This window comes from Salmo salar, chromosome 11 (assembly GCF_965601325.2).
Source record: "Salmo salar chromosome 11, fSalSal1, whole genome shotgun sequence".
Taxonomy (NCBI): Eukaryota; Metazoa; Chordata; class Actinopteri; order Salmoniformes; family Salmonidae; genus Salmo; species Salmo salar.
The window spans coordinates 94,411,782-94,435,927 of NC_138301.1; the positions used below are offsets into that span (position 1 = coordinate 94,411,782).

Consider the following 24,146-nt stretch of genomic DNA (forward strand, 5'->3'; position numbering starts at 1 on the left):
GAGTTGGACCTCTTGTGATTGCCAGTTCTCTGACAGACGGTGGTGTAAAAAGTACCCAATTTTCATACTTAAGTAAAACTAAAGATACCTTAATGGAAAATGTCACCCAGTAAAATACTACTTGAGTAAAAGTCTAAAAGTATTTGCTTTAATAATAATTAAGTATCAAAAGTAAATTTAATTGCTAAAATTCCTTATATGAAGCAAACCAGACGGCATAATTTGTATTTTTTTAAATTTACGGATAGCCAGGGGCATGCTCTAACACTAAGATATAATTTACAAACAAAGCTTGTGCTTAGTGAGTTTGCCAGATCAGAGGCAGTAGGGATCACCAGGGATGTTCTCTTGATAAGTGTGTGAATTAGACAATTTTCCTGTCCTGCTATGCATTCAAAATGTAACGAGTACTTTTGGGTGTCAGGGAAAATGTATGAAGTAAAAATTACATTTTCTTTCGGAATGTAGTGAAGTAAAAGTAAAAGTTGTCAAAAATATAAATAGTCAAATAAAGTACAGATACCCCAAAAAACTACTTCCGTAGTACTTTCAAGTATGTTTACTTAAGTATTTTACACCAATGCTGACAGAGTATAAACATGACAGAGTCATTTGGTCAACTGGGTGCCCACGGGAGATTATCACAAACCCAATGATAATATCCTTCTTGTCCAGTAGGTGGCAGGCTGGAGACTGCTCTGACTGATCATTTGTTTTTCGTTTTATGTTCCTTGCTGATTTGTGCACAAGTCAAGGTGACATGTAGCTGTATTCCCCCGCAAAACGGGCATACAAACCTTGTATTTGTTTGTATTTTCAAGATCTTGTGATATCCATTGACTGAGTGGCTTTACATGATTGTAGTGTTTTTTTCAGCACAGACTATACATTCCTTCTGTCCTGTCTGACATTTTTACATATATACTTTTTTCACAGTTTTTGTGATTGTAGTTCATCCCGAAACCACTTTTTATTTTATATATATATATATATTTTTTTTTTTTCTCCATTAGTCATAACTTGCCCATTGATTACAATGCATTATGAAAATGTGTCCAAAGTATGTTTGAAAACACTCCAAACCAACTCCTACTACATCAGAATGCCATTCTGAATGTTTCTGCACAATTTTTTTTTTTTAAAGGTTCCACTGTCCCATAAATCCATATTTCAATACTATTTTTGTTGTTGTTGTTATTGATGTTGTAAACAGCATAATTCAAACATGACTCAGCAAAATATTTAAAAAAAAACTATTTTCTCTGTAACAAAACAAAAAACGGGTAAACTTCCCCTTAAAGTGATATTAGTGCATCCTCCAGACTAGAAGCATTAACATTAAATACTCATGCACAATTCACGGCAGAAATGCATTAAATATTGATTTAAAATCATCTGAGTAATTTTGAAGCACGGAAGTTTTCAGACTTAGAATGATGACTACATTGGCATGAAAGCTGTTGATGATGACCTGGGGGTTTACTTTTATCATTGAAGGTGGAATCCTTTCTGGAATAGTATTGGTTGGAAAAAATGAGATTGTAATATTATGATTGCACTTTAAAAAAAAAAAAGATACTGGTTGCTATGTTTTATGCATGTGTTTTCTACTTGACAGGGTGGAGGAGCGTGTGATGGTGTAGTTTTGGCTGTGGAAGATGAGCTCCTCTTCATTATTTAATGGGGGCCGACAAGCTCCGAGGTGTGCGCTCTGTATCTTTGTATGTGTACTGTATGTGTTACTACACATACCGCTGTACATTCTCACTCCGTCATTGTGGGCAATAGCTCTCCAATATTCTGGAGGCATTGTATCAATAGCAAATGTAATATGTGTCTAATGTGTTTGAGGTTTGCCTAATGGGTCTTGAAAAGGAAACCTAAACCTTCATTAAATCTTTAAGGCTGTTCGTCTTGGTCTGTGTGTGGTCATGGTGTCTGATGTCCAGACGAGTGAGAGTGTCTCTAACTGTTTAAATGTCCTTGTCCTTCTGCTGCTATACGGACCGTAGAGAAGGTCTACTCCCTTAACCTTCTGTCTGACACAGATGCTGTCCACTGAAATGGTTCCTTAGGTTCCCTTATTTAAGAAAACCAACACCAGATCATGCTGGAACTTTTTTGTTGTTGTTGCTGTGATTAAGTTACACACTCCTTGATGTCTGAAGCTATGATATCATGTTATTGTTTCCAGAAACAATATAACACCTATGGAGGCAGGTCACATGCTGTAGTTGTCATAGTGATGGGGAGTTAGTTACTAGAGCGAGGTACAAGTCCCAGTAGAGCTCTGGCTCTGTGTACCTGGGGAGGGGTTGGTGCATTCAGTCCAGTTAAAGTCCCAGAACCTTCAGAGAATATCTCACGCCAACTGCCATGCCTAGGAAGAGTGACGTGGCGGCGAAGATTGAGGATGGTGAGTTGGGATTCCGAATCTCAGTTGTTAATGTTTTTATGCTCTGGCTTTGAGGTGATATGAAGACTTTATATGACATGCAAATGCAAAATTCCTTTATAGATTCATGCTGGGCCATTTTAGAGATGTTTGAATGAGTGGTGGACATTTATTTGTTTGCGTTGTCATTCAGTTGGAATCGAGATCGATGGGGACGTGAGTGACAGTGAGGGTAAGCGGAGATGAGCTCTCACCTGACCCGTATAAAACAGAGCTTATAGAGGTGTCTTTCTCTGTGAAGGAGGAGGACGGCTACTTACACCGGTTGTTAGAATGACCTGATATTTAAAAAGCTTCAGCTCTATCTGTACTAGTGTGTTTTTTTACATTGTACTAAAAGTGTATATTTTTTCATGTGTTGAGCTATTGTGTGTGTGTGTTCTCGCGCATACATTTTTGTGTGTGTGTGTGTGTGTGTGTGTGTGTATATATATATATACAGATGACACCAGTCGAAGGAGAGGGAACAGAAGACCAGCAGCTGGCAGAGGAGGAGCCCGCGGCAGGGGCAAAAAGCCAGCCGATGAGGATGATGAGGACGAGGAGGAAGAGGAGGCCCCCAGAAACCGCAGAGGAGCCAATAAGAAGAAGGCTGCTAAGTCACATGACACCGACGATGAAAGTGAGGATGACACCCCCAAGAGAAGACAAGGAAGAGCAGCAAATAAAGGAGCAGCAAACAAAAAGAAAGGAGGAAAGGCCCAGGACAATGACGAGGACAGCGAGGAGGAGAAGGGGAACAAGAGAAACAAGAAGGGAGCCACGGGAAAGAAGGGGAAAGAAGAGGAGACCAAAGATAAGAAAGGAGACGCCAAAGGGAAGGGCAAAGGAAAGGAGAAGGAAGACGAGAAGGACAAGAAGAAGAAGAAGAAGAAGAAAGAGAGCAGGTATCTTGAGTGGAAGTCAGGGCCCAAGATTCTAAACGTAGTACTAAACAGCACAGGAATCGAAATAATCGGTCAAATACCTTATTTAACTGTATTATACAATATTTGCTACCCTTGCACCAAGAGAAATAGAGGGACATCCTTTCTAACCGTCTTCCAACTATCTCTCTCTCTCTGTCTCTCTCCATCACTAACCTCTCTTTCCCTTTGATCGCTCTCTCCTAACAATCTGTCTTCCGCTCTCTCTGTTCCACTCTGTCTCCCTTCCTCTATCTTCTATCTAACTCCCAGCTCAGACACAGACTCTAACACAGACTCAGAGGAAGAGTCCATGTCAGAGGGAGAGATGGAACGACTGAAGGAGGAGGTGGAGGAGAAGAAGAAGGTCATAGCTATTATGAGGAACAAGCCCTGGCGAATGAAGAGGAGGCTGGTACATCTGAAGTAATGAACGAGTTGACTGATTGCACTCGCATAGGCTACTGGAAAAATGACATATGCTGTCAGGATGAAGTTGAGATACACTTTCAGATAATAATTAGCTCTATTCATTGATCATAGCTGTGTTTATTTTACCCCATTTTAAAGTTTTTTCTACACCTCCTGTCAGGATTCTTTTCCTATTTTGTTAATTTTATACATTTATTTGAGCTTGACTGTAGCTGTTCTGTTGCTAACCTTATGATTTGTTCTCAGAGAATGTCAAGAATTTGTGGATAAATTTGAAGGGGCTCTGGGAAAAGGAAAAGGCAGGAAGTTTTATGCCTATAAAGTCATGATGACGAAGGTATGGAACCATGAGCACAATATATGATTTTCTGACACTTAGCTTTTTGTGGTTGTCAAAATACGAGGCTATAATAATGATTGTCTTTCTTTTTCGCCAGAAATGGATCAAATTCCAAAGAGATTTTGAAAATTTCAAAACGACTTGCATACCATGGGAACGAAAGATAAAAGAGGTTGAAAGTGAGTTACCTGATACTCCGCACTTTAGAAACACCAAAATACTGAAAATATTCCTGAACACAGGTCACAACACAAGATAAAAGTAATATACTGAGCTGATTGTCAAAGGCCAGTTGAATGACAGCTGAGTGCTACAACCTAGTGAAGAAACCCTATAGGTCACTTCTCTCCTCTCAGGTCACTTTGGGTCCTCAGTTGCTTCCTACTTCATCTTCCTGCGCTGGATGTATGGCATGAACATGGTCCTCTTTGGCTTAACCTTCGGACTGGTTGTGATCCCAGAGGTAAAACCGCCTCACAAAGAGTTTTAACACATAGATACAACTCTAATGTATACTCTAGCAGTCTATCAATCATTATTTAAATGTTTTATGGCTCCAGGTTCTGATGGGACTTCCGTATGGATCCATTCCCAGAAAGACAGTGCCCAGAGCTGAGCAGCCCACTGCTCAAGACTACTCTGTCCTCATGGACTTCAACGTGGGTTAAAACATGCAGTCAAGATAGGCTACCCTCTATTTACTCTGCATGAAAGCCTATCAAATATTACCATGTCAAAGAGTTCAGGCTCATATGATGTGAGGATATTTCATATTGTACTATTTAAATAATCAGCATGGGTCTGTAGACACCCGTGAAGATCAGAAGACACCGTTTATCGGTACACTAGAAGAGCGCAGTTCATCACTTGCGGTCACTTCTTTCTCTCTCAGGGGTATTGCAAATACTCAGTCCTCTTCTATGGTTACTACAACAACCAGAGGACCATTGGGCTGCTGAAGTTCCGCCTCCCGCTGTCTTACCTCATGGTAGGAGTGGGGACTTTTGGCTACAGCCTGATGGTGGTGATACGAACGTGAGTCACCACCCAATCCCCCACCCATAAAATATGATCCCATGTCACACGTACGTCAAACACAGCTTAACACATCAAGATAGACCCCAGGAAGAGTAGCTGCTGCTTCTGCGAAAGCTAATGGGGATCAAAATAAGGAAATAAATATAAATCATTCTGTTTGATCTGAAAATGGATGACGGCCTTGTCACTTCGCCACTGTGGTTCATGTATGTTTTGATAGAATGGCTAAGAATGCTGACGTGGGGGGAGGGGATGGAGATGATGGGGAGTTCACCTTTGCCTGGAAGATGTTCACCAGCTGGGATTACCTCATCGGCAACGCCGAGACGGCTGACAACAAGTACGCCTCCATCACCACCAGCTTCAAGGTAACCATGGAGACGTGTGTACTATTTTAGCAACTTCATCACAATGTCTGATCTTTTGAATGATGTTCTTCTGAGTATTTGTTACTGTATTCAATCCAGTATAATTACATATATTATTTCCCACTAACTACACAGCACCACTTAAACATGTTAGTGGCCCATAAGCTACGTGCCTTTCTGTCTGACTGAGTGCAGGAGTCCATCGTGGATGAGCAGGAGAACCAAAAGGATGAGAACATCCACCTGAGGAGGTTCCTGCGTGTGCTGGCCAACTTCATGATCATCTGCTGCCTGGGAGGAAGTGGCTACCTCATCTTCTTTGTGGTGAAGAGGTCCCAGGAATTTGCCAACAGGGACGACCTGAGCTGGTACGAGAAAAACGAGGTAATGCTTGGAGAACGGTGTTGATGCCAAGTACATCCTTTGAAACCAATGGAATCTGTTTCTATTTGGAATCAATTATAGTGATATTATGTCATAACAGTGTAGCATTTTTTATTATCTCATTCATTAATGACTCAACAAACTTCCCTCTCTAGTTCATCACTGAAATATGTCTGATCATATGGTGTTGTGTAAAGTGGTGGTGTAGTGGAGAGATGGTATGATTCCTCCCATTGTCCCACTGTGTAGTTGGAGCTCATCATGTCCCTGTTGGGCCTGGTGTGTCCTCCCCTGTTTGAGACCATCGCTGAGCTGGAGGAGTACCACCCCCGGATCGCCCTCAAATGGCAGCTGGGGCGCATCTTTGCCCTCTTTCTGGGAAACCTCTACACTTTCCTGTTTGCCCTGTTCGATGAGGTCAACAACAAGGTACTGTAAGGCTGCCTCACACTACTTTAGGCCACTACCAGACGTTACCTCCTTCTTGTTCATCTTAAATCTACATTGAGAGCGGGATCACAGGATCCTTTTTGGGATAATAGGAAAGCGTCAACGAGAAGGATAAGGTTTAATACTGGGACGGTTGAGTTACATATTCGGTAAACAACGCAGTGCATCCTGTAGTGAGGGATTGGTTTCACACTCTTAGGACTGATGTTCCTCTGAGAGATGCATTGTCATTGGGATGAATGGGTAGTGCATTGCAATGGATGACCTGTGACTCGATGGCTTCCTTCCTTCCACTCAGCTTGAGGAGGAGGTGTCCATTAGGAATGCGTCCATCTGGGCCCAGAAGGAATACTACGCTAACTTCACCCTCTACAACAATGACACGGACACCACCCCGCCCCCCATGGACCCCTCTGATGTCATCAGGGGGCCATGCTGGGAGACCGCCGTCGGCATAGTACTGACACCTTACTGATATCCTCATCTCTGGTGTGATATGGTCATTGTTTCTGTTGTATGCAATGTACCTTTGTGAAGCCCTGTCTGTGATGTTCATCATGTGACAGGAGTTTGTGAAGCTGACCGTGTCAGACATCCAGGTGACCTACCTGACCATCCTGATTGGTGACTTTGCGCGGGCTGTCATTGTCAGGTTCCTCAACTACTGCTGGTGCTGGGACCTCGAAGCCACATATGTACGTGCTCCACTGGTCATTGTTACAAATGTCTTATCTTGTCTATTGGCGGGGATGTTCTAGAGGTCTACATTTTTGTTGCCAGGCAGAAGTTTGAACCACTGTTTGTGATATGGATTGTCTCTCCCTCTGTAGCCATCGTATGGAGAGTTTGACATCAGTGGCAACGTTCTTGGTCTGGTCTTCAACCAAGGAATGATCTGGTAAGAGATATTTCTATTCTGGTTGTAGAACTATAGAACTCATGCAGTGTATTCCATATTCCCTTCGCTGACCCGGGTGTGTGTGTGTGTGTGTGTGTGTGTGTGTGTGTGTGTGTGTGTGTGTGTGTGTGTGTGTGTGTGTGTGTGTGTGTGTGTGTGTGTGTGTGTGTGTGTGTGGGGGTCTTTCAGGATGGGTGCATTCTATGCTCCAGGGCTGGTGGGGATAAACGTCCTGCGTCTCCTCTCCTCCATGTACTACCAGTGCTGGGCCGTAATGGCCACTAACGTGCCCCATGAGAGGGTCTTCAAAGCCTCCAAATCCAACAACTTCTACATGGGCCTCCTCCTTCTCATCCTCTTTCTCAGTCTACTGCCTGTGGTCTACACCATCATGACTTTGCCACCCTCCTTTGACTGTGGGCCATTCAGGTAACACACACATACACACATGCATGTTTACTGTTCTGTAGGACATACACATTCACAGAGGAGAATCCCTGCAAATGCACTCACGTCTCTACACATAAACACAGACAAACAATATACAATATGTAAGGACACATACCTGTAGCTACATACTCACAACAACAACAAAAAAACACAAATACAGACTCACACAATCTGTGATCTCCACAGTGGGAAGGCCAAGATGTTTGATGTCATCATGGAGACGATAGACCTGGACCTGCCTGCCTTTCTGGGAACACTGATGGGCTACGCAGCCAATCCTGGCCTCATTATACCAGCTGTGCTACTGATGGTGTGAGTAGAAAAGTATATAGCTACACATACGTACACACACACACACACACACACACACACACACACACACACACACACACACACACACACACACACACACACACACATATATATATATATATATATATATATATATATATATATAGATATATATATATATATATATATATAGATATAGATATCTATTAGGATACTACATATCTACATTTGTAAACAGATGGATATGTACTTCCCCACAGACTGGCTATCTACTATCTGAACTCGGTATCTGAGGCGTACCAACATGCCAACGCGGAGCTGAAGAAGAAGATGCAGATGGTTAGTCTGAGGGTTTTTCAAATTAATTCTGGCTCACTTATAAATGTTATGTGGTTAATATATACACTACCGGTCAAAAGTGTTAGAACACTGTTATGTCCTGACCATAGAGAGCTCTTATTTTCTATGGTAGAGTAGGTCAGGGTGTGACTGGGGGGGTTGATCTTGTTTATTTATTTCTATGTGTGGTTCTAGGTTTGATTTTCTATGTTGGTGATTTGTATGATTCCCAATTAGAGGCAGCTGGTAATCGTTGTCTCTAATTGGGGATCATATTTAAGTAGCTGTTTTTCTCACCTGTGTTTATGGGATATTGTATTTTGAGTAAATGCACGTAGCATTCTCTGTTAGTCACGGTTTGTTATTAGTTTATTGTTTATTTGTTTTTGTCGTTGCTAAGTTTCACTTTCTAGTAAATAATGTGGAACTCGACATTCGCTGCGCCTTGGTCCGACATTCATTATTCCAGCGAACGTGACAAACACCTACTCATTCAATGGTCTTTATTTTTTTTACTATTTCCTACATTGTAGAATAATAGTGAAGACATCAAAACTATGCAATAACACATATGGAATCATGTAGTCACCAAAAAGTGTTAAAGAAATCAAAATATATTTTATATTTGAAATTCTTCAAATAGCCACCCTTTGCCTTGATGATAGCTTTGCACACTCTTGGCATTCTCTCAACCAGCTTCACCTGGAATGCTTTTCCAACAGTTTTATAGTTTTGATGTCTTCACTATTATTCTACAATGTAGAAAATAGTAAAAAAATTAATTAAAAAAAACTTTAATGAGTAGGTGTTCTAAAACTTTTGACCGGTATTTAAATAATATTCACTTGCTCTTGCTCGTTATCATCTATCTATCTACATGTATATATCTATCTTTCATCTATCACACACACACACACACACACACACACACACACACACACACACACACACACACACACACACACTCTGTCACTCTTTAGGCAAGAGATGAGGAGAAGAACAGGAGGAACAACACTGAAAGCACAGACCAGGTCATGAAGGACCTGGAGGACCTGCTCCCCAACCGCTCTCTCTTGCCCCCAGCTCCCCCACCAGAGACAGGTGGAGGTGAGCATCATACCTTCACTTCAAATGTGTATGAAACCTTAGCTCCGATAGTGCAACACAGGTGATCTTGTTTGACCTGATGTTAAATATGGCTGAAATCAACGATATTGAGCCCGCCTGGTCTCATAGACTAGACGTAACATGGTAAACGTAACTCCGGGGACACTCAAATTAATATGATATGTTCTGTTTGGTGTGGTTACATAAACAGAAAGTTACTTAAGGAAAAAACAAAATAGGGTGGTTGGTTGGTTGGTTGGTTGGTTGGGGTGGATGGGTAGGTTTATAATGCAAACATCTAGCAACCCAAAGGTTCCGTGTTCGAATCTCATCACGGACAAATTTAGCATTTTAGCTAATTAGCAACTTTGCAACTACTTACAACTGTTGTCTACTTTGCAACTACTTAGCATGTTAGCTAGCCATTTCCCTAACCTTAACCCTTTAACTTAACTCCTACCCTTAACCTTAATCCTTAAACCATAGCTAACGATAGCCACCTAGACAACGTTAGCGGTAACCACCTAGCCACCTAGATAATGTTAGCCACAACAAATTGGAATTCGTATCATATCATAAGTTTAGCAAATTCGTAACATATTGTACAATGTGCAAGTTGTAATTCGTAACATATCATACGAAATGTATGATGGACATCCACAAATGAATACATACCATACGAAACATAACATATCATACTAAATGGAGTGTCCTGGATTTACTATGGTACGTCCAGGTTGCATGAGCAAAAATATGGTTGTACTTGTTTAGACTTTGAAGCAATGCACTCCCCCCTATGTCTTCCCTGACCAGACAATAAAGCAGAACAAGGTGGAAAGTCTACAAAGGTGAGGCCAGGAACTGCAGGCAAGGATGTGAACCTGCAGAAAGACGTGTCCCTGTCATCACCAAATCCCAACGCTCGAGGCGCAGTGACCCGCCCACCGGGTCCCCGGGGGCCTGGACCTCTGCCTGGAAATGGTCAGCAGGGGCCAGGAGGGGGACCAGGGCGGGGACGGGGGAGAGGACAGCCACCTCCAAGACGCTAGCACCCAGAAGAAAAATAAAAGTCAAGATTTTTTATAAATCTAACAATTGTTTAACTAAATAATTTGCAAATGTATTGAATTGTACAAGAAAGTGTTGGATTTGAGCTACTAATTGCTTAAGAACAAATTCACGTTTTGGATTAGGTTGGGGACTGTACACTGAGTGTACAAAACATGAAGGACACTTGCTCTTTCCATGACATAGACTGACCAGGTGAATCCAGGTGAAAGCTATGATCCTTTATTGATGTCACTTGTTCAATCCACTTCAATCAGTGTAGATGAAGGGGAGAAGACAGGTTGAAGAAGGATTTTTAAGACTTGAGTCAGTTGAGACATGGATTGTGTATGTGTGCCACTCAGATGTTGAATGGGTAAGACAAAAGATTTAAGTGCCTTTGAATGGGGTATGGTAGTAGGTGCCAGGCGCACTGGTTTGTGTCAAGAACTGGGTTTTTCTGCTGGGTTTTTCACTCTCAACAGTTTCCTGTGTCCACCACCCAAAGGACATCCAGCCAACTTGACACAACTGTGGGTAGCATTGGAGACAACAAGCATTGGAGACAACATGGGCCAACATCCATGTGTGCAACTCAATATTAGGAATGTGTTCTTAATGTTTTGTACACTCAGTGTATAAAGAGATATACAATTATTCAACTGCTATTGTGTCTTTATTGAGTTTGCCTCGTGTTTGAAACGGTTTGGAATAACAGATTTGGAACGGTTGTTTTTGGAACGCTTTGGGAAAACACATTTCAACCTTTTATTCACATACTGTACATGCCTCCTGGCTTTGTATTTCACTCAATGAATCTGACTTTGACGTAACATTTTGTTAACACAACACGTCTTCATGGTATGTTGTGAAATGCTCATCACTTTTATTGTGTTGGAGGAGAACATCAGACATCACCGCAATCAAACCCACTACATAACCACTGATTTGCAGCATTTCTGCTTCTTACTGTAATCTTTAACAGAGGCACTAGTATGCTAAATCTGTTGTGGTTGAACAAGGTTCGCTTGAGGGATAAAATGTTGTCAGGCTCTAAGGGGTTTGAGAAGTGAATGGTGGAGACACTGCAAGGTGTGTTGTTGAGTAGTGAACAACACAATCAAGACAACTGCGGCTCAGGACAATCTCTTCAGGTGAACAGGTGAGATTTTCTAACATTCAAATCAATCAAATAAAATGAAATTGTATTAGTCACATGCGCCGTATACAACCGGTGTAGACCTTACAGTGAAATGCTTACTTACAAGCCTCTAACCAACAATGCACTTAAATAAAAAAAATATTTAAAAAATGCAAACAAAAAGGGTGGCTGGAGTCTTTGACAGTTTTTGGGTGCATGACACCGCCTGGTATAGAGGTCCTGGATGGCAGGAAGCTTTGCCCCATGTACTGGGCCGTACGCATTACCCTCTGTAGTGCCTTGCGGCTGGAGGCCGAGCAGTTGCCATACCAGGCAGTGATGCAACCAGTCAGGATGCTCTCGATGGTGCAACTGTAGAACCTTTTGAGGATCTGAAGACCCATGCCAAATCTTTTCAGTCTCCTGAGGGGGAATAGGTTTTGTTGTGTGCTATTCATGACTGTCTTGGTGTGCTTGGATCATGTTAGTTTGTTGGTGATGTGGACACTAAGGAACTCGAAGCTCTCAACCTGCTCCACTACAGCCCCGTCGATGAGAATGGGGGCGTGCTCGGTCCTCCTTTTCCTGTAGTCCACAATCATCTCCTTTGTCTTGATCACGTTGAGGGAGAGGTTGTTGTCCTGGCACCACACGGCCAGGTCTCTGACCTCCCCTGTGTTGAGGATCAGCATGGCGGATGTGTTGTTACCTACCCTTACCACCTGGTGGCGGCCCGTCAGGAAGTCCAGGATCCAGTTGCAAAGGGAGGTGTTTAGTCCAAGGGTCCTTAGCTTATTGATGAGCTTTGAGGGCACTATGGTGTTGAACACTGAGCTTTAGTCAATGAATAGCATTCTCACATAGGTGTTCCTTTTGTCCAGGTGGGAAAGGGCAGTGTGGAGTGCAATAAAGATTGCATCATCTGTGGATCTGTTAGGGCGGTATGCAAATTGGAGTGGGTCTAGGGTTTCTGGGATAATAGTGTTGATGTGAGACGTGACCAGTTTTTCAAAGCACTTCATGGCTACAGACGTGAGTGCTACGGGTCAGTAGTCATTTAGGCAGGTTACCTTAGTGTTCTTGGGCACAGGGACTATGGTGGTCTTCTTAAAACATGTTGGCATTACAGACTCGGACAGGGAGAGGTTGAAAATGTCAGGGAAGACACTTGCCAATTGGTCAGCGCATGCTGACCAATGTCCTGGTAATCCGTCTGGCTCTGTGGCCTTGTGACCATAAGGAACGTATAAGAAGTATTGATGCACTTGTGCTCATTCTCTTTAAAGGTGCACTATGCAGAAATCGTTCCGTCATTTCCTGGTTGCTAAAATTCTAATAGTTTGCCTAATTTCAGTTTATGTGACAAAACAAGCAAGTACAGTGTAGATAGTCATTGTACCATCTGCAAAATATATTTTCCAGAACCCAAAATATTGTATTTTCAGCTGATCTACCGCTTCTTAGACTTGCTTTCAATGAGAATAACATATCTATAACTCATATTTCTATGTGAATTTGGTCAAGTCACAAAAAAAGTTACATATTGAAGCTTTAATTATAATTCTGTTTATGAAGTTGTTGGTACCACTTTACATTACAGTTGCCCTTATTACTGTTTACTGTTTACTTAGTACAGTGTAACAAGTACACTGTAATTATACTGCTATTACTTAGGATTAGGGTGAGGACTAGTGATAGGGTTAAGTTGATTGAGAAGTACAGTGTAACAATCAGTAATTACAACACCTGTTACACTGTACTTACAGGAATTCTTTTCCCAGATATAACTAAATTCCGAGCTGTAAAGATGGAAACAGTCGCAAACAGTAGAGATGGAATCCGTCGCATCAGCTGTAGAGATGGAAACAGACATAACACCTGGAAAGATGGAAGTCACCTCACAAATGCTTGGTAAATTAAAGCCTGTATATTATGGAACAGTAGCCCCATATCCACACTTAAGTGCTAGTGGCCATGCAGCAGCTTGAGAAAGCCATTGAAGCCAAAGGTAAAAACACCATGTATCAGAATACTCCAACCTCCAAGCCCCCCTCCCGCTGGGCACAGACGTCAGTTCATCGTCTGATTTTGATTTACATTTGGTTGCGTTGTCAACTAACGTGAATTCAACAATGACAAATTCCACATTCACGTTGATTCAATATCACCTTACATTTTTTGGTTCAAATGTGGAAACAATGTTGATTCAGTTTCTGTCCAATGGGCTTCTATTTTTATTTCATTTAAATGTTTTAACCTTTAACTATTCACTCAGTCGGTTTTGTTGCGTTTTTATTAATCATCAATATCGCCTCTACAGGAGTGGATGAGGATGTGACTATGACAGTTCTGGTGAAGAGGAGCAATGGGCAGAGACAAATCAAAATAGTCTATGAGCAGTCTTCTGGGCATTTGAGTCACAACATTGTCCCCTCAGCCAATCCCCACTCCTAACTGCCCCTTACACATCTCGTTCCCCCCCCTCTAACTTGTTTCAGGCTCTGACTGATGACCTGAATTCAGCTCTGAAGGATGTGGTTTTGGCCCTGCTGATGACCCCTGACTAATTTGATGCCCACCAGCTCAGACAAGCTACTAAGGTAAACAGCAATACAGTTTTTTGGTATATTTTTACAACTCTTAGTAAAAAACTCCAAACTAGTCACACAGCCAGTCTTTCATTCAAAACTTGTCCTTGTGCAGTCATTTGGATTGTAAACATCTCACCACACAACCATTGATTACAAATTTAATTTTATTGTGAAATGTAATGAGAACATTGGTTTAATCACCAAAGCACAACAATTCTATATTTTCAATTTAGTCATTTTAACTACCAGTTCATCCAATGTTCATCCGTTACGTGTTTAAATGAAAATTAAATTAGCACGCATTAATTTGCATCAAGCCTGTCTTGAGCATTTGGCCATACATTATCATTCACATCACTGTGAATCTCATTGTTCATGCATCGCGGGAAAAACCTTTTGACTTGGCGAATCCATGCTTGACGTTGGTCTGCATTGATGTTGTCATAAGCCTCGTCTATTGCCAGAAGGAAGGTGGCAAGCTCCTGGGGATGGTGATCATCCATACTGAAAACAAAAAAAATCCTTAATAGGGTTGAGGACAGAAGAGTATGGGGGCAGGAACAGGGTCACATATCGGGGATGGGCCCCAAAACCATGCCTGAACCCCCTCTGCATGGTGGAACCTGAAATTGTCCCACACAATGTCATCGGTGACACCTCCACCTTGACAGTCCTGGTCAATTTCATTGAGAAACAATGAAGTGTGCAGCGTTGTAGGATCCAAGTAATGACCTACGTTCTACCACACCTTGTCTATGAGCTCTTTGATTTCTTCCTCCCTTGCTGTCTTTCCTGCTCCATGTTGAAAGAAATTGCAAATGTTCACACACACCCTTTTATTTAATTTCTGTAGTTCTCAAAATCCATATATAGTAGACTATCTGGTTTAAAATATATTGGTTTACCAAACAGTTAAGTGATTAACCATTAAGCGCAATCGGATTAAGTGATGGTCAAATGTATATAAACAAATAAGAAGATAATCATATGAAAGGTATTGTGAGCATTGTATTGTGAAACATTCAGGATATTATCATGTACTGTAGGACAGGTCTATGCTCAATTGCTATTCGATATTGTTCTTGTTTTGTTCAATAGCGTTTGGGCACAAATTAGGATATTCTGGTTGAAATTCTGGCATCAAGGTCAAACGAGGAGATTCGTCAGATCAAGAGGACCTTCATGGATAGTGTGAATATGTGTTCATTTCAAGATCGAGTGTAAGGATGTATTGAAGTGTTATAAATGCCTCTCTCGCTTTCTTCTACAGAATACCAGAAGGACTTGGACAAGATCATTAAATGTGAGACCAGTGGAAACTTCACCCCAGCAATTCTGGCCCTTCTAAAGGCTGACAGGAGTGAAGACAGTGACGTGGACATCCGATCTTGACAAAAATGGTGCACGGGTGGGATTGCGCTCATCACAACCTTTAACAACATAGTAGATGCAATAATATAACTCCATGATAATGTCTGGGCACATAGTCAGTCTCTAATGGGGTACAATTGTTTCCTAGGCTCTCTTTGAGGCAGGAGAGAATACCAAAGGGACTGATGTCGCCGTCTTCATTGACATTCCCGCAGCAGGAGCGGCCCACAGCTTGCCAAAGGTAAGGCATATTAATGAGTACAAACACACACAAACACACAGAAGGCCTGCAGAGTCTCCAAAATAGCCAGGTACAAAATCACTACATAGGTTCCAACACACAACAGAGGTCCAAACACACCCAGACAAACAGGTGTAATGTAACCACACACAAACAGGTCACACATAAAACGGACACACAGAAAGAAAGATTCTCAAGACTCTGTGCTTAATCATGAATGAATCAATGTCTATTTTTTCTCCTAGCATTCCAGAAGTATTCTGATTTCAGTGATGTGGCTTTTCCTAAAGCACTCGACCTGGAGCTGAAGATTGAGGACTGCCTCATAGGCATTGGTGAGATCATCTCCACTATCATGATTGACACATTGTACTCCATTTCTGTGATTTATATTAAACTGATCTGTATGATAGTGTAGTAAAGTGTCTGCTGCAAGCCTGCTTTCTTCGTCTGTGTGTGTGTGTGTGTGTGGTGTGTGTGTGTGTGTGTGTGTGTGTGTGTGTGTGTGTGTGTGTGTGTGTGTGTGTGTGTGTGTGTGTGTGTGTGTGTGTGTGTGTGTGTGTGTGTGTGTGTGTGTGTGTGTGTGTTCATGCGTTGGTGCTTACCTGTATTAGATGGTGTATTTGGTAAAGAAATATAAAGATATAAAACTCTCCAGGGCTACGGTACGTGTGATGAAACTCTGATCAGGGTGCTGCTGAGCCGCTCTGAGGTGGACCTGAAGAAGGTGATGGAAGAGTTTGAGACCATGTACAAAAGAACCCTACAGGAGCACACCCTGGTGAATTACACAACACAACACTGAGTGAGAATCAGGAGAAAGTTGGAGATTGATTTTTTATAAAATGATGTTGACATTAACTCATTACCCTGTTTCCTTTGTGAAACAGGAGGACACAAGGGATATTATGAGAAAATCCTGCTTTTACTGTGCGGACCTCTCTGAAGACTGTACATATCAAATGTTCTTGCATTACTAAAATAAATAAAACATATTGAAAATATTGAAGGCCTACCTGTTTAAAAATAGCTGCATACATAAAGCATAGATAAGAGCATGACAACTTGTGCTGCCTTCATATGTGGTTTGTTTACTAAATAAGTATATTGGAATTATGTATTCATAAAACTCTTTGTAAGAGCAGTAATCAATTTATCTTTTTAGGTATCCTACAATAGTATAAAATATGTAATCCAAAGTCTAAATATAAAACGTTTTGGGGAAAGGCTATAATTTCGCTTTGGCTGCACAAAGCAGAACTGATGTGAACTCGGACCTGGGAACTCTAGTACGTTCAAAACCCCTGGGAACTCGGAAAAAACAAGCTCCGACTGAGAAACATCGATTTGAACGGTCATCCAAATCGGAATTCAATTTGGGAACTCGGGCCTATGCCTAGAGCTCCGACTTTCCCACCTGAAGATCACTAAAGTCATGATTATACCTCGTATTTTTCCGAGTTCCAAGTTGTTCTGAACGCGGCATTAGGTTCGGGAATTTGTGACGTGGAAACGTTTACAGTATCCGGAAGTGTGGCCGCGACCATCTGGGATGGTATTCTTTCCTTTGGAAGCAATTTTACAAATAGTTTATGATACCATATTCTTAATTATGCCGGATATTTGAATGGACATGGTCTGCATCTGTATTGTAAGAGGGAGGTCTTGCTAACTAGCTAGCTACGATGTCTTGTTGAATTATATGATAAGCTAGCCGGCTAGCTGGCTAACAACAGCTACTATAGTAATCTCTTTGACACAACTTTACCAGGCCACCGTTCGCTAGCAACCACCAGCCTGGTCGCATGGATCATTACATTTGTTGAATTTCAGCCTAGCTATAAAAATGGATGACAAATACAGCAGCAATGTACTTTCCAGTGGACAGCTTGGCAGGGTTGAAGTACCGAATGCCAGGTAAGCCCTCTAGTTTTCTAGTAACGTTAAATTGTTGTGGTTAGGCAGCTTAGGTTAGCTGTAGCTGAGGAATACTCAAGAGAGAAAAGAGTTGAGCGTTGATTAACTATATATCCTGTGACGATTGTACCAGATTAGTTGATGAATTCAGAGTATTTGCTTGTATGTTCTGTTCAATGCTAGCCTACGGTAGAAGTGAGGCTGTTGTTTACATCATGGCTGTGTTTATGTCACTGATTGTCATCACTAGTCTTCCCTAGCTAGGTGGGCAAGATCATGTTCTGAGATTGCATTTGTTATTCTGTCTTTCAGGCTAACCAGGTACATAGTGTTACTGCTTGTGTCCAAGGTGTTGAAGGCACTTGGGATCTTTGAATCATATGACCTCCTCAAAGTTGTCCATATTGTTCAGTTCATCTTCATACTAAAATTGGGGTGAGTAGCTCCTGGTTACCCTTTTCTCCTCCGATTAAAATATGAGTTTAGTCTTATGTATGGAAAATACATCTGTCTCTTGTTCCTGTGTAGGTGTGCAGTGATTTTGGTTTTCTTCCAAAAACCATTTTCTTCTGGGAAAGCAATTTCAAAGAGACAGGTATGTTTTTGCCTTGCTTTCAGGTCTTACTCAGAGACACAAATAATGTGTCATAGACAGCATGTGCACTCCAGGAGTAATCACGTGACCCTCACCCATCTTTATTGCAGTGGATCAAGCTTCTCAAACATTCGGTCATCAGCTGCATCATTTCCCTCCTGGGTTTCTTTGGTCTCACTCTCTGTGGACCTTTAAGGTAAGATGTCATGTCATCCGTGTGACCGTCCGATTGAATGGAGGGTTTGGTTTCTTGATGTCATTACTTGTACGACCTCAGACACTCCTTGATAAGATCCTATTTTTTCCCTTCTTGCTCAGGACGTTGTTACTGTTTGAGCACAGCGATGTGGTGGTCATCGCACTCCTCAGTGTTCTATTCACAAGCTCAGGAGGGGGCCCCTCCAAGGTAAGCACACATGTGCATCTGTTTTTTAATGTTCTTTCTAAACACTCTTATCGATCTTCATTTCAATGTCTTCCAAACCCCTGTGGATGTTGTGAATGACAACATGTCTGTTTGTGTTGTAGACCAGAGGTGCTGCTCTCTTCATTATCGCTGTCATCTGTCTCCTTCTCTTTGACAATGATGACCTCATGGCAAAGATGGCGGAACATCGTATCCTTTCTGAAATGCATGATAGAATAGGGGTATACAAGTGCATTTTTATTCTCTGAATGGGTGATCATAATGTCTAACCTCTATAGTCTTTCCCTTAATAATATGCTCTTCCAGCTGAAGGACACCATGACAGTGCCCTCACTCATGCTCTCTATACTGCTATTGCATTCTTGGGGGTAGCAGATCACAAGGTAAGGAAATCAATCACAAGTACAGTATTTGCTTGTCTAGTGGATGTAATCTTCCCTGTGCCTCAACTCCATCTTCTCTCCTTTCTTCACACTTTGAGAAATGTTAAGCCACTAATGCTCTTTCTCTCAGGGTGGGGTTGTGTTGCTGGTGGTGTCTCTCTGCCTGAAGATTGGCTTCCACACAGCTTCCAGGAAGTTGTCTGTGGAGATCGGGGGAGCCAAACGCCTCTACGCCCTGGATAACCTGGTCTCCTCCATAGTCCTGCTGCCCTGGGTCATAGTGCTCTCAGCCACCACAGAGGTAAGAGATGGAGAATATGGGAAAGCACAGTTCTAAGGCATCTATAATGCAGGTTATCAGATTTTTTACAAATATTTTGTCTCAGTAAGGTTAAGAGCCCAAACCATTGGGTATTTGTTACTGCATAAACAGTACAAAGTGCCTAAATTGTGATTCTAAATCTCCAGAGCAAGGTAGAGTCATGGTCGGCTCTAATCCTGCCATTTGGGATGATCATCTTCTCTGTGATGATCCTGGAGTTCTATGTAGAGTCCATCTGCATCACCAAGATGGAGGCTCCCAGGTGTGCCCGCTACGGCTCCATCTTTCTCTTCCTCAGCGGGCTGCTGCTGGCCAACTTCTGGACTCACCCGCTGACGGAACAGCTCCGGACCATGAGCAAGACCCCCCAGCAAGAGAGCACAGAGACGGAGCACGTGCTCTCTGGGGGGGTGCTGGTCAGTGCAGTCTTCTTCATCATGGGTGAGTGAGAGTACCGGCAGTAGTAATGACTGACTTCACGGTGGCTAGACAGTTTTCGTCAGAGTAAGGACTGTGACATTAAGTAGTCTAACTTTCAGGTGGCATTCATTGAGCATGTCATATAGCGTAAATCCCCATCTCTCACTGTTTTCAGCGGACAGCATCTTGTCGTCACCATCGAAGAAGGGTCAGAAGGGGACCTTGGTGGGGTATTCCCCCGAGGGAACCCCTCTGTATAACTTCATGGGGGACGCCCTGCAGCACACGTCCCAGTCTCTGCCCCGCTTCATCAAAGACTCCCTCAAACAGATCCTGGAGGAGTATGATTCCAGACAGATCTTCTACTTCCTCTGTCTCAATCTGGTAAGCAGGTCCTCAGGTATGAGAATACACAGGACTGAATATCAGATGACTGGACTGGGTGATCTAGACTTGAGAATTTCAGTACCATGTCTTATCTACAGAGCTTTTTGTGGTGGCTAAAAATGAATTAGTTTACTAAATTGCTTGTTACTTCTTGTTTTCCACGTTCTAGGCTTTCACGTTTGTGGAGCTCTTCTACGGTGTGTGGACCAACAGCCTGGGCCTGATCTCTGATGGCTTCCACATGTTGTTTGACTGCTCTGCTCTAGTGCTGGGCCTCTTCGCAGCTCTCATGACACGCTGGAAAGCAACCAGGATATTCTCTTATGGGTAAGCTCAGTAATGGAAATAAGCTGCTCTAAGAGGTATTGGACGTAGGGCTGGGCGATATGGCCAAAATCTCATATCCCGATATAAGTAATGTCATATAACAAAACGTATCACGATGTAGCACATTTTCTGTAAATTCAATGAATAAATAGTTTATATAAAATGACCACATGTAAAGGCCTATTTCTTAATACATTTTGAGTTATACTCAACAAATAAAACGTACTTAAATTATTATTTCTCCTTTTATTTAAAACCATTGTGCAAATTTTGAATTAATAATGTAACAAAATTTATGAAATCTAAAAATGTAAATAGAGAACACTTCAACTACAGTTGCAAAAAAAATAAATAATATATATATATATATATATATATATATATATATATATATATATATATAAAATTGATAAGTGACGAGTATTAATGCCCAAATAACATGCAAAACAGGCAAGCCTCCCCCCAATTTTTTATATTGCCTGTTTTGCATGTTATTTGGGCATTAATACTTGTCACTTATCAATTTGCATTTGGGTCGAGTGTTAGCACCAACTCACGAAACCCCCGTTTCTCGACCGTGTAAATTGGGGCCATGTCTTTGCAGATGTAAGTTGTAACGGCAGCTGTTATCTCCTTCCATCTTTGTGATTCTTTGCCATATGGTGTGCCGCGGGCAAAAGCCTCTTGCAACGTCTGAGTCGGTGGTTTTGAGCACTCAACTGTACTTTTTGGGGTCTCGTCCGTAGACACTCTCTGTACTGTTTCACATGATTCTTGCGTAGGTGGTAAAAGAGGTTAGTGGTGTTTGAGCCTGTTGTCGGGACCGGCTTGCAGAATATTTTGCAGAGGACGGTTTTCTCGCCCGCGTCAGACTTTTGATACCCAAACCACGTCCAAGCGACCGAAGTAGCTCCTCTTTTAGGTACGAGCTCCGTGTCTACGTGCTCTGTGTCACGTTCACTCTCCTCCATGTTTGTGTTGTAAATTTCCTTCCGCACAAGTGGAAGAACGCAAAGCATCGTCCAATTAAAAATATTGACGTAAAGAGTGTGATTTGCGACACAAAGAAATAAACGATAGAGCATAATATGAAATGATATACGTTTTTCTATCGTCGCACGATATATATCGTCATATCGCCCAGCCCTAATTGGACATCTTCATTCTTATCTGGAGCTATTATTGTCAAGTTGAGAAATTCAAATGTGATTGATCAATGTTCTGTTTCAATTTGCAGATATGGCCGAGTTGAAATTCTCTCTGGATTCATCAATGGCTTGTTCCTCATGGTCATAGCTTTCTTTGTCTTTGTGGAGTCGGTCACACGACTCGTAGACCCTCCCAACATTAACACAGACATGTTGACAGTAAGTTAACCATGTCTACAGCTTCTCATAATGCCTGTTTTTATGTTCATCATGTTATAACATTTGTATCAAACATATTCAAGTTTCTCTACTTAATAATATGTAGGTTGTCCAAAAGAGTTTAAACAAATGTTTGTCTGGTAACCCTGATAACATAGCATCTGTGTTTTCTCCAGCCTGTGTCAGTTGGAGGGCTCCTCGTCAACCTAGTGGGTATCTGTGCCTTCAGCCACGCCCACTCCCACGGTGCCGCTAAAAGCAACTGTTCATCACATGATCATGGCCACTCCCACGGGCATGGGCACAGCGAGCACGGGCACTCTCATGGGGGACATGGGCACGGTGGAAACGGGCATGGGCAGAGCAGTCATGGACACAGTCATGGAAGCAGCCATGGCCACTCCCATGGCGGGGGCATGAATGCCAATATGAGAGGTGAGTGATCCACATTCTAAAAACTGTTCATAATTCCTTGTAGAGCTGAGCTGAAGAGAGGTGTTATGAATGTACGTCTAAATTAGGTGCTCATTTGCTCTTCGTTGTTTTCAACTGTATGACGGACCACAATCAGTGTTTAATCACGGCTATAAATACGTATTTTTTTTCCAGGTGTCTTTCTGCACGTGCTGGCTGACACCCTGGGCAGTGTTGGTGTGATCATCTCCACAATCCTCATTCGTCAGTTTGGCTGGTTGATCGCTGACCCCATCTGTTCCCTCTTCATCTCCACCCTCATCTTCCTCAGTGTCATCCCGCTGCTGACAGATGCAGCCGAGGTCCTCCTCTTGAGGACGCCTCCTGAACATGAGAAGGACCTCAACATCGCCCTGGAAAAGGTTGGATAGCAAAACCTCTACTAACATAGTAAAGTAAATCAAAATTGAAAGATTGTAATTAAATACATTAGATTTGTGTTCAGTTGATTGATAGTGTTTGAAGAGCGGACCATACCATACAATGAATAATCATGTTGGGTTGATTGATATTGTTTGAAGAGCGGACCATACCATACAATGAATGATTATGTTGGGTATTTTTGTGTTCTTTCAGATTGAGAAAGTAGAAGGTGTGCTGTCTTACCGCGACCCTCACTTTTGGAGACACTCAGCCAGTGTCATCGCAGGAACGATTCACCTGCAGCTGATGTCAGACGTTGTAGAGCAGAGGATCATACAGCAGGCGAGTGGGGGGGAAAATGTTCTGGATTATTTTGGGGGTTAAGTTAATTGTGTTTTTCATGAATAATACATCTCAAACCATTTTCATGTTGTCCTTTATAGGTGACTGCTATTCTGAAAGATGCCGGGGTGAATAATCTATCTGTCCAGGTGGAGAAGGAGGCCTATTTCCAGCACATGTCTGGCCTCACTACTGGATTCCATGATGTTCTGGCAATGACACAACAAATGGAGTCCATGAATTATCTGAAAGATGGAACATGTATCATGTAACTTATTCTGTGGTACCAAATCACATTTTTGATTTTATTTTTTTTGCATTTATGTGTGTGTGCGGTTCATGTGAAATAAAAATTGAATATATAACTTTTATCAAAGTTGGACCACAACCACTGTCTTTATTATGTTCTTTGATTATTCCACCTCCATTTTTTCAGAAGAGTAATTATGCACTAGATATTTGTCTACTGCAGAGCCTGATGTGCCTCCTGAGCACATTTATGGGATCAGAGGTTAACACAATATAATAAATGTGTGTTGTATGGTCATGATGTCCTGTTTCCTACATGACTAGCACAAATGCAGTAATAAGAAGACCGTAAATAGTCAAATAACAGTGCAGTACAAGTGTACACTTTATTACATAAAACGCAACTGTGATGGTGGAGTTATCAAAGAAAAGCAGAGCCAAAATCAAAGGTTTTTAAGAATCTTTGGGGAAATTAGCAGCTGATGGTGCTCCTAGGGGCGGCACGTAACCTAGTGGTTAGAGAGTTGGGCCAGTTGCTGGATCGAATCCCCGAGCTGACAAGGTAAAAATCTGTCATTCTGCCCCTGAACAAGGCCGTTAACCCACTGTTCCCCGGTAGGCCGTCATTGTAAATAAGAATCTGTTCTTCACTGACTTGCCTAGTAAAATAAATAAAAAGATCTTTGCAAACACATTCATTACATAGTAGAAAACATCAACAAACA

General features: G+C 42.0%; 2 protein-coding genes and 1 pseudogene across 2 annotated transcripts; all 3 read left to right on the forward strand.

Annotated features, from left to right (window-relative positions):
• The first annotated feature begins 2,376 nt into the window (after nt 1–2,376).
• tmc2a (transmembrane channel-like 2a) lies at nt 2,377–11,161 on the forward strand. The gene is made up of 20 exons (XM_082957567.1): nt 2,377–2,416; nt 2,589–2,627; nt 2,796–3,342; nt 3,634–3,786; nt 4,039–4,129; nt 4,230–4,311; nt 4,489–4,595; nt 4,693–4,791; nt 5,025–5,167; nt 5,391–5,538; nt 5,734–5,922; nt 6,172–6,351; nt 6,671–6,829; nt 6,939–7,067; nt 7,203–7,270; nt 7,460–7,699; nt 7,907–8,032; nt 8,272–8,350; nt 9,331–9,457; nt 10,271–11,161. Exons 1-20 carry the CDS (start codon nt 2,377–2,379, stop codon nt 10,504–10,506), a joined length of 2,982 nt encoding a protein of 993 aa, XP_082813693.1. The 3' UTR covers nt 10,507–11,161.
• A 2,370-nt stretch (nt 11,162–13,531) lies between these two features.
• LOC123725103 (annexin A1-like) lies at nt 13,532–16,653 on the forward strand (annotated as a pseudogene).
• A 754-nt stretch (nt 16,654–17,407) lies between these two features.
• slc30a5 (solute carrier family 30 member 5) lies at nt 17,408–23,560 on the forward strand. The gene is made up of 16 exons (XM_014128822.3): nt 17,408–17,765; nt 18,078–18,200; nt 18,294–18,360; nt 18,471–18,556; nt 18,679–18,766; nt 18,889–18,976; nt 19,094–19,170; nt 19,301–19,471; nt 19,639–19,933; nt 20,088–20,296; nt 20,469–20,626; nt 21,864–21,993; nt 22,170–22,428; nt 22,603–22,829; nt 23,044–23,172; nt 23,274–23,560. The coding sequence occupies exons 1-16, from the start codon at nt 17,695–17,697 to the stop codon at nt 23,442–23,444; spliced, it is 2,349 nt and encodes a 782-aa protein (XP_013984297.1). The 5' UTR covers nt 17,408–17,694; the 3' UTR covers nt 23,445–23,560.
• Nucleotides 23,561–24,146: the final 586 nt, after the last annotated feature.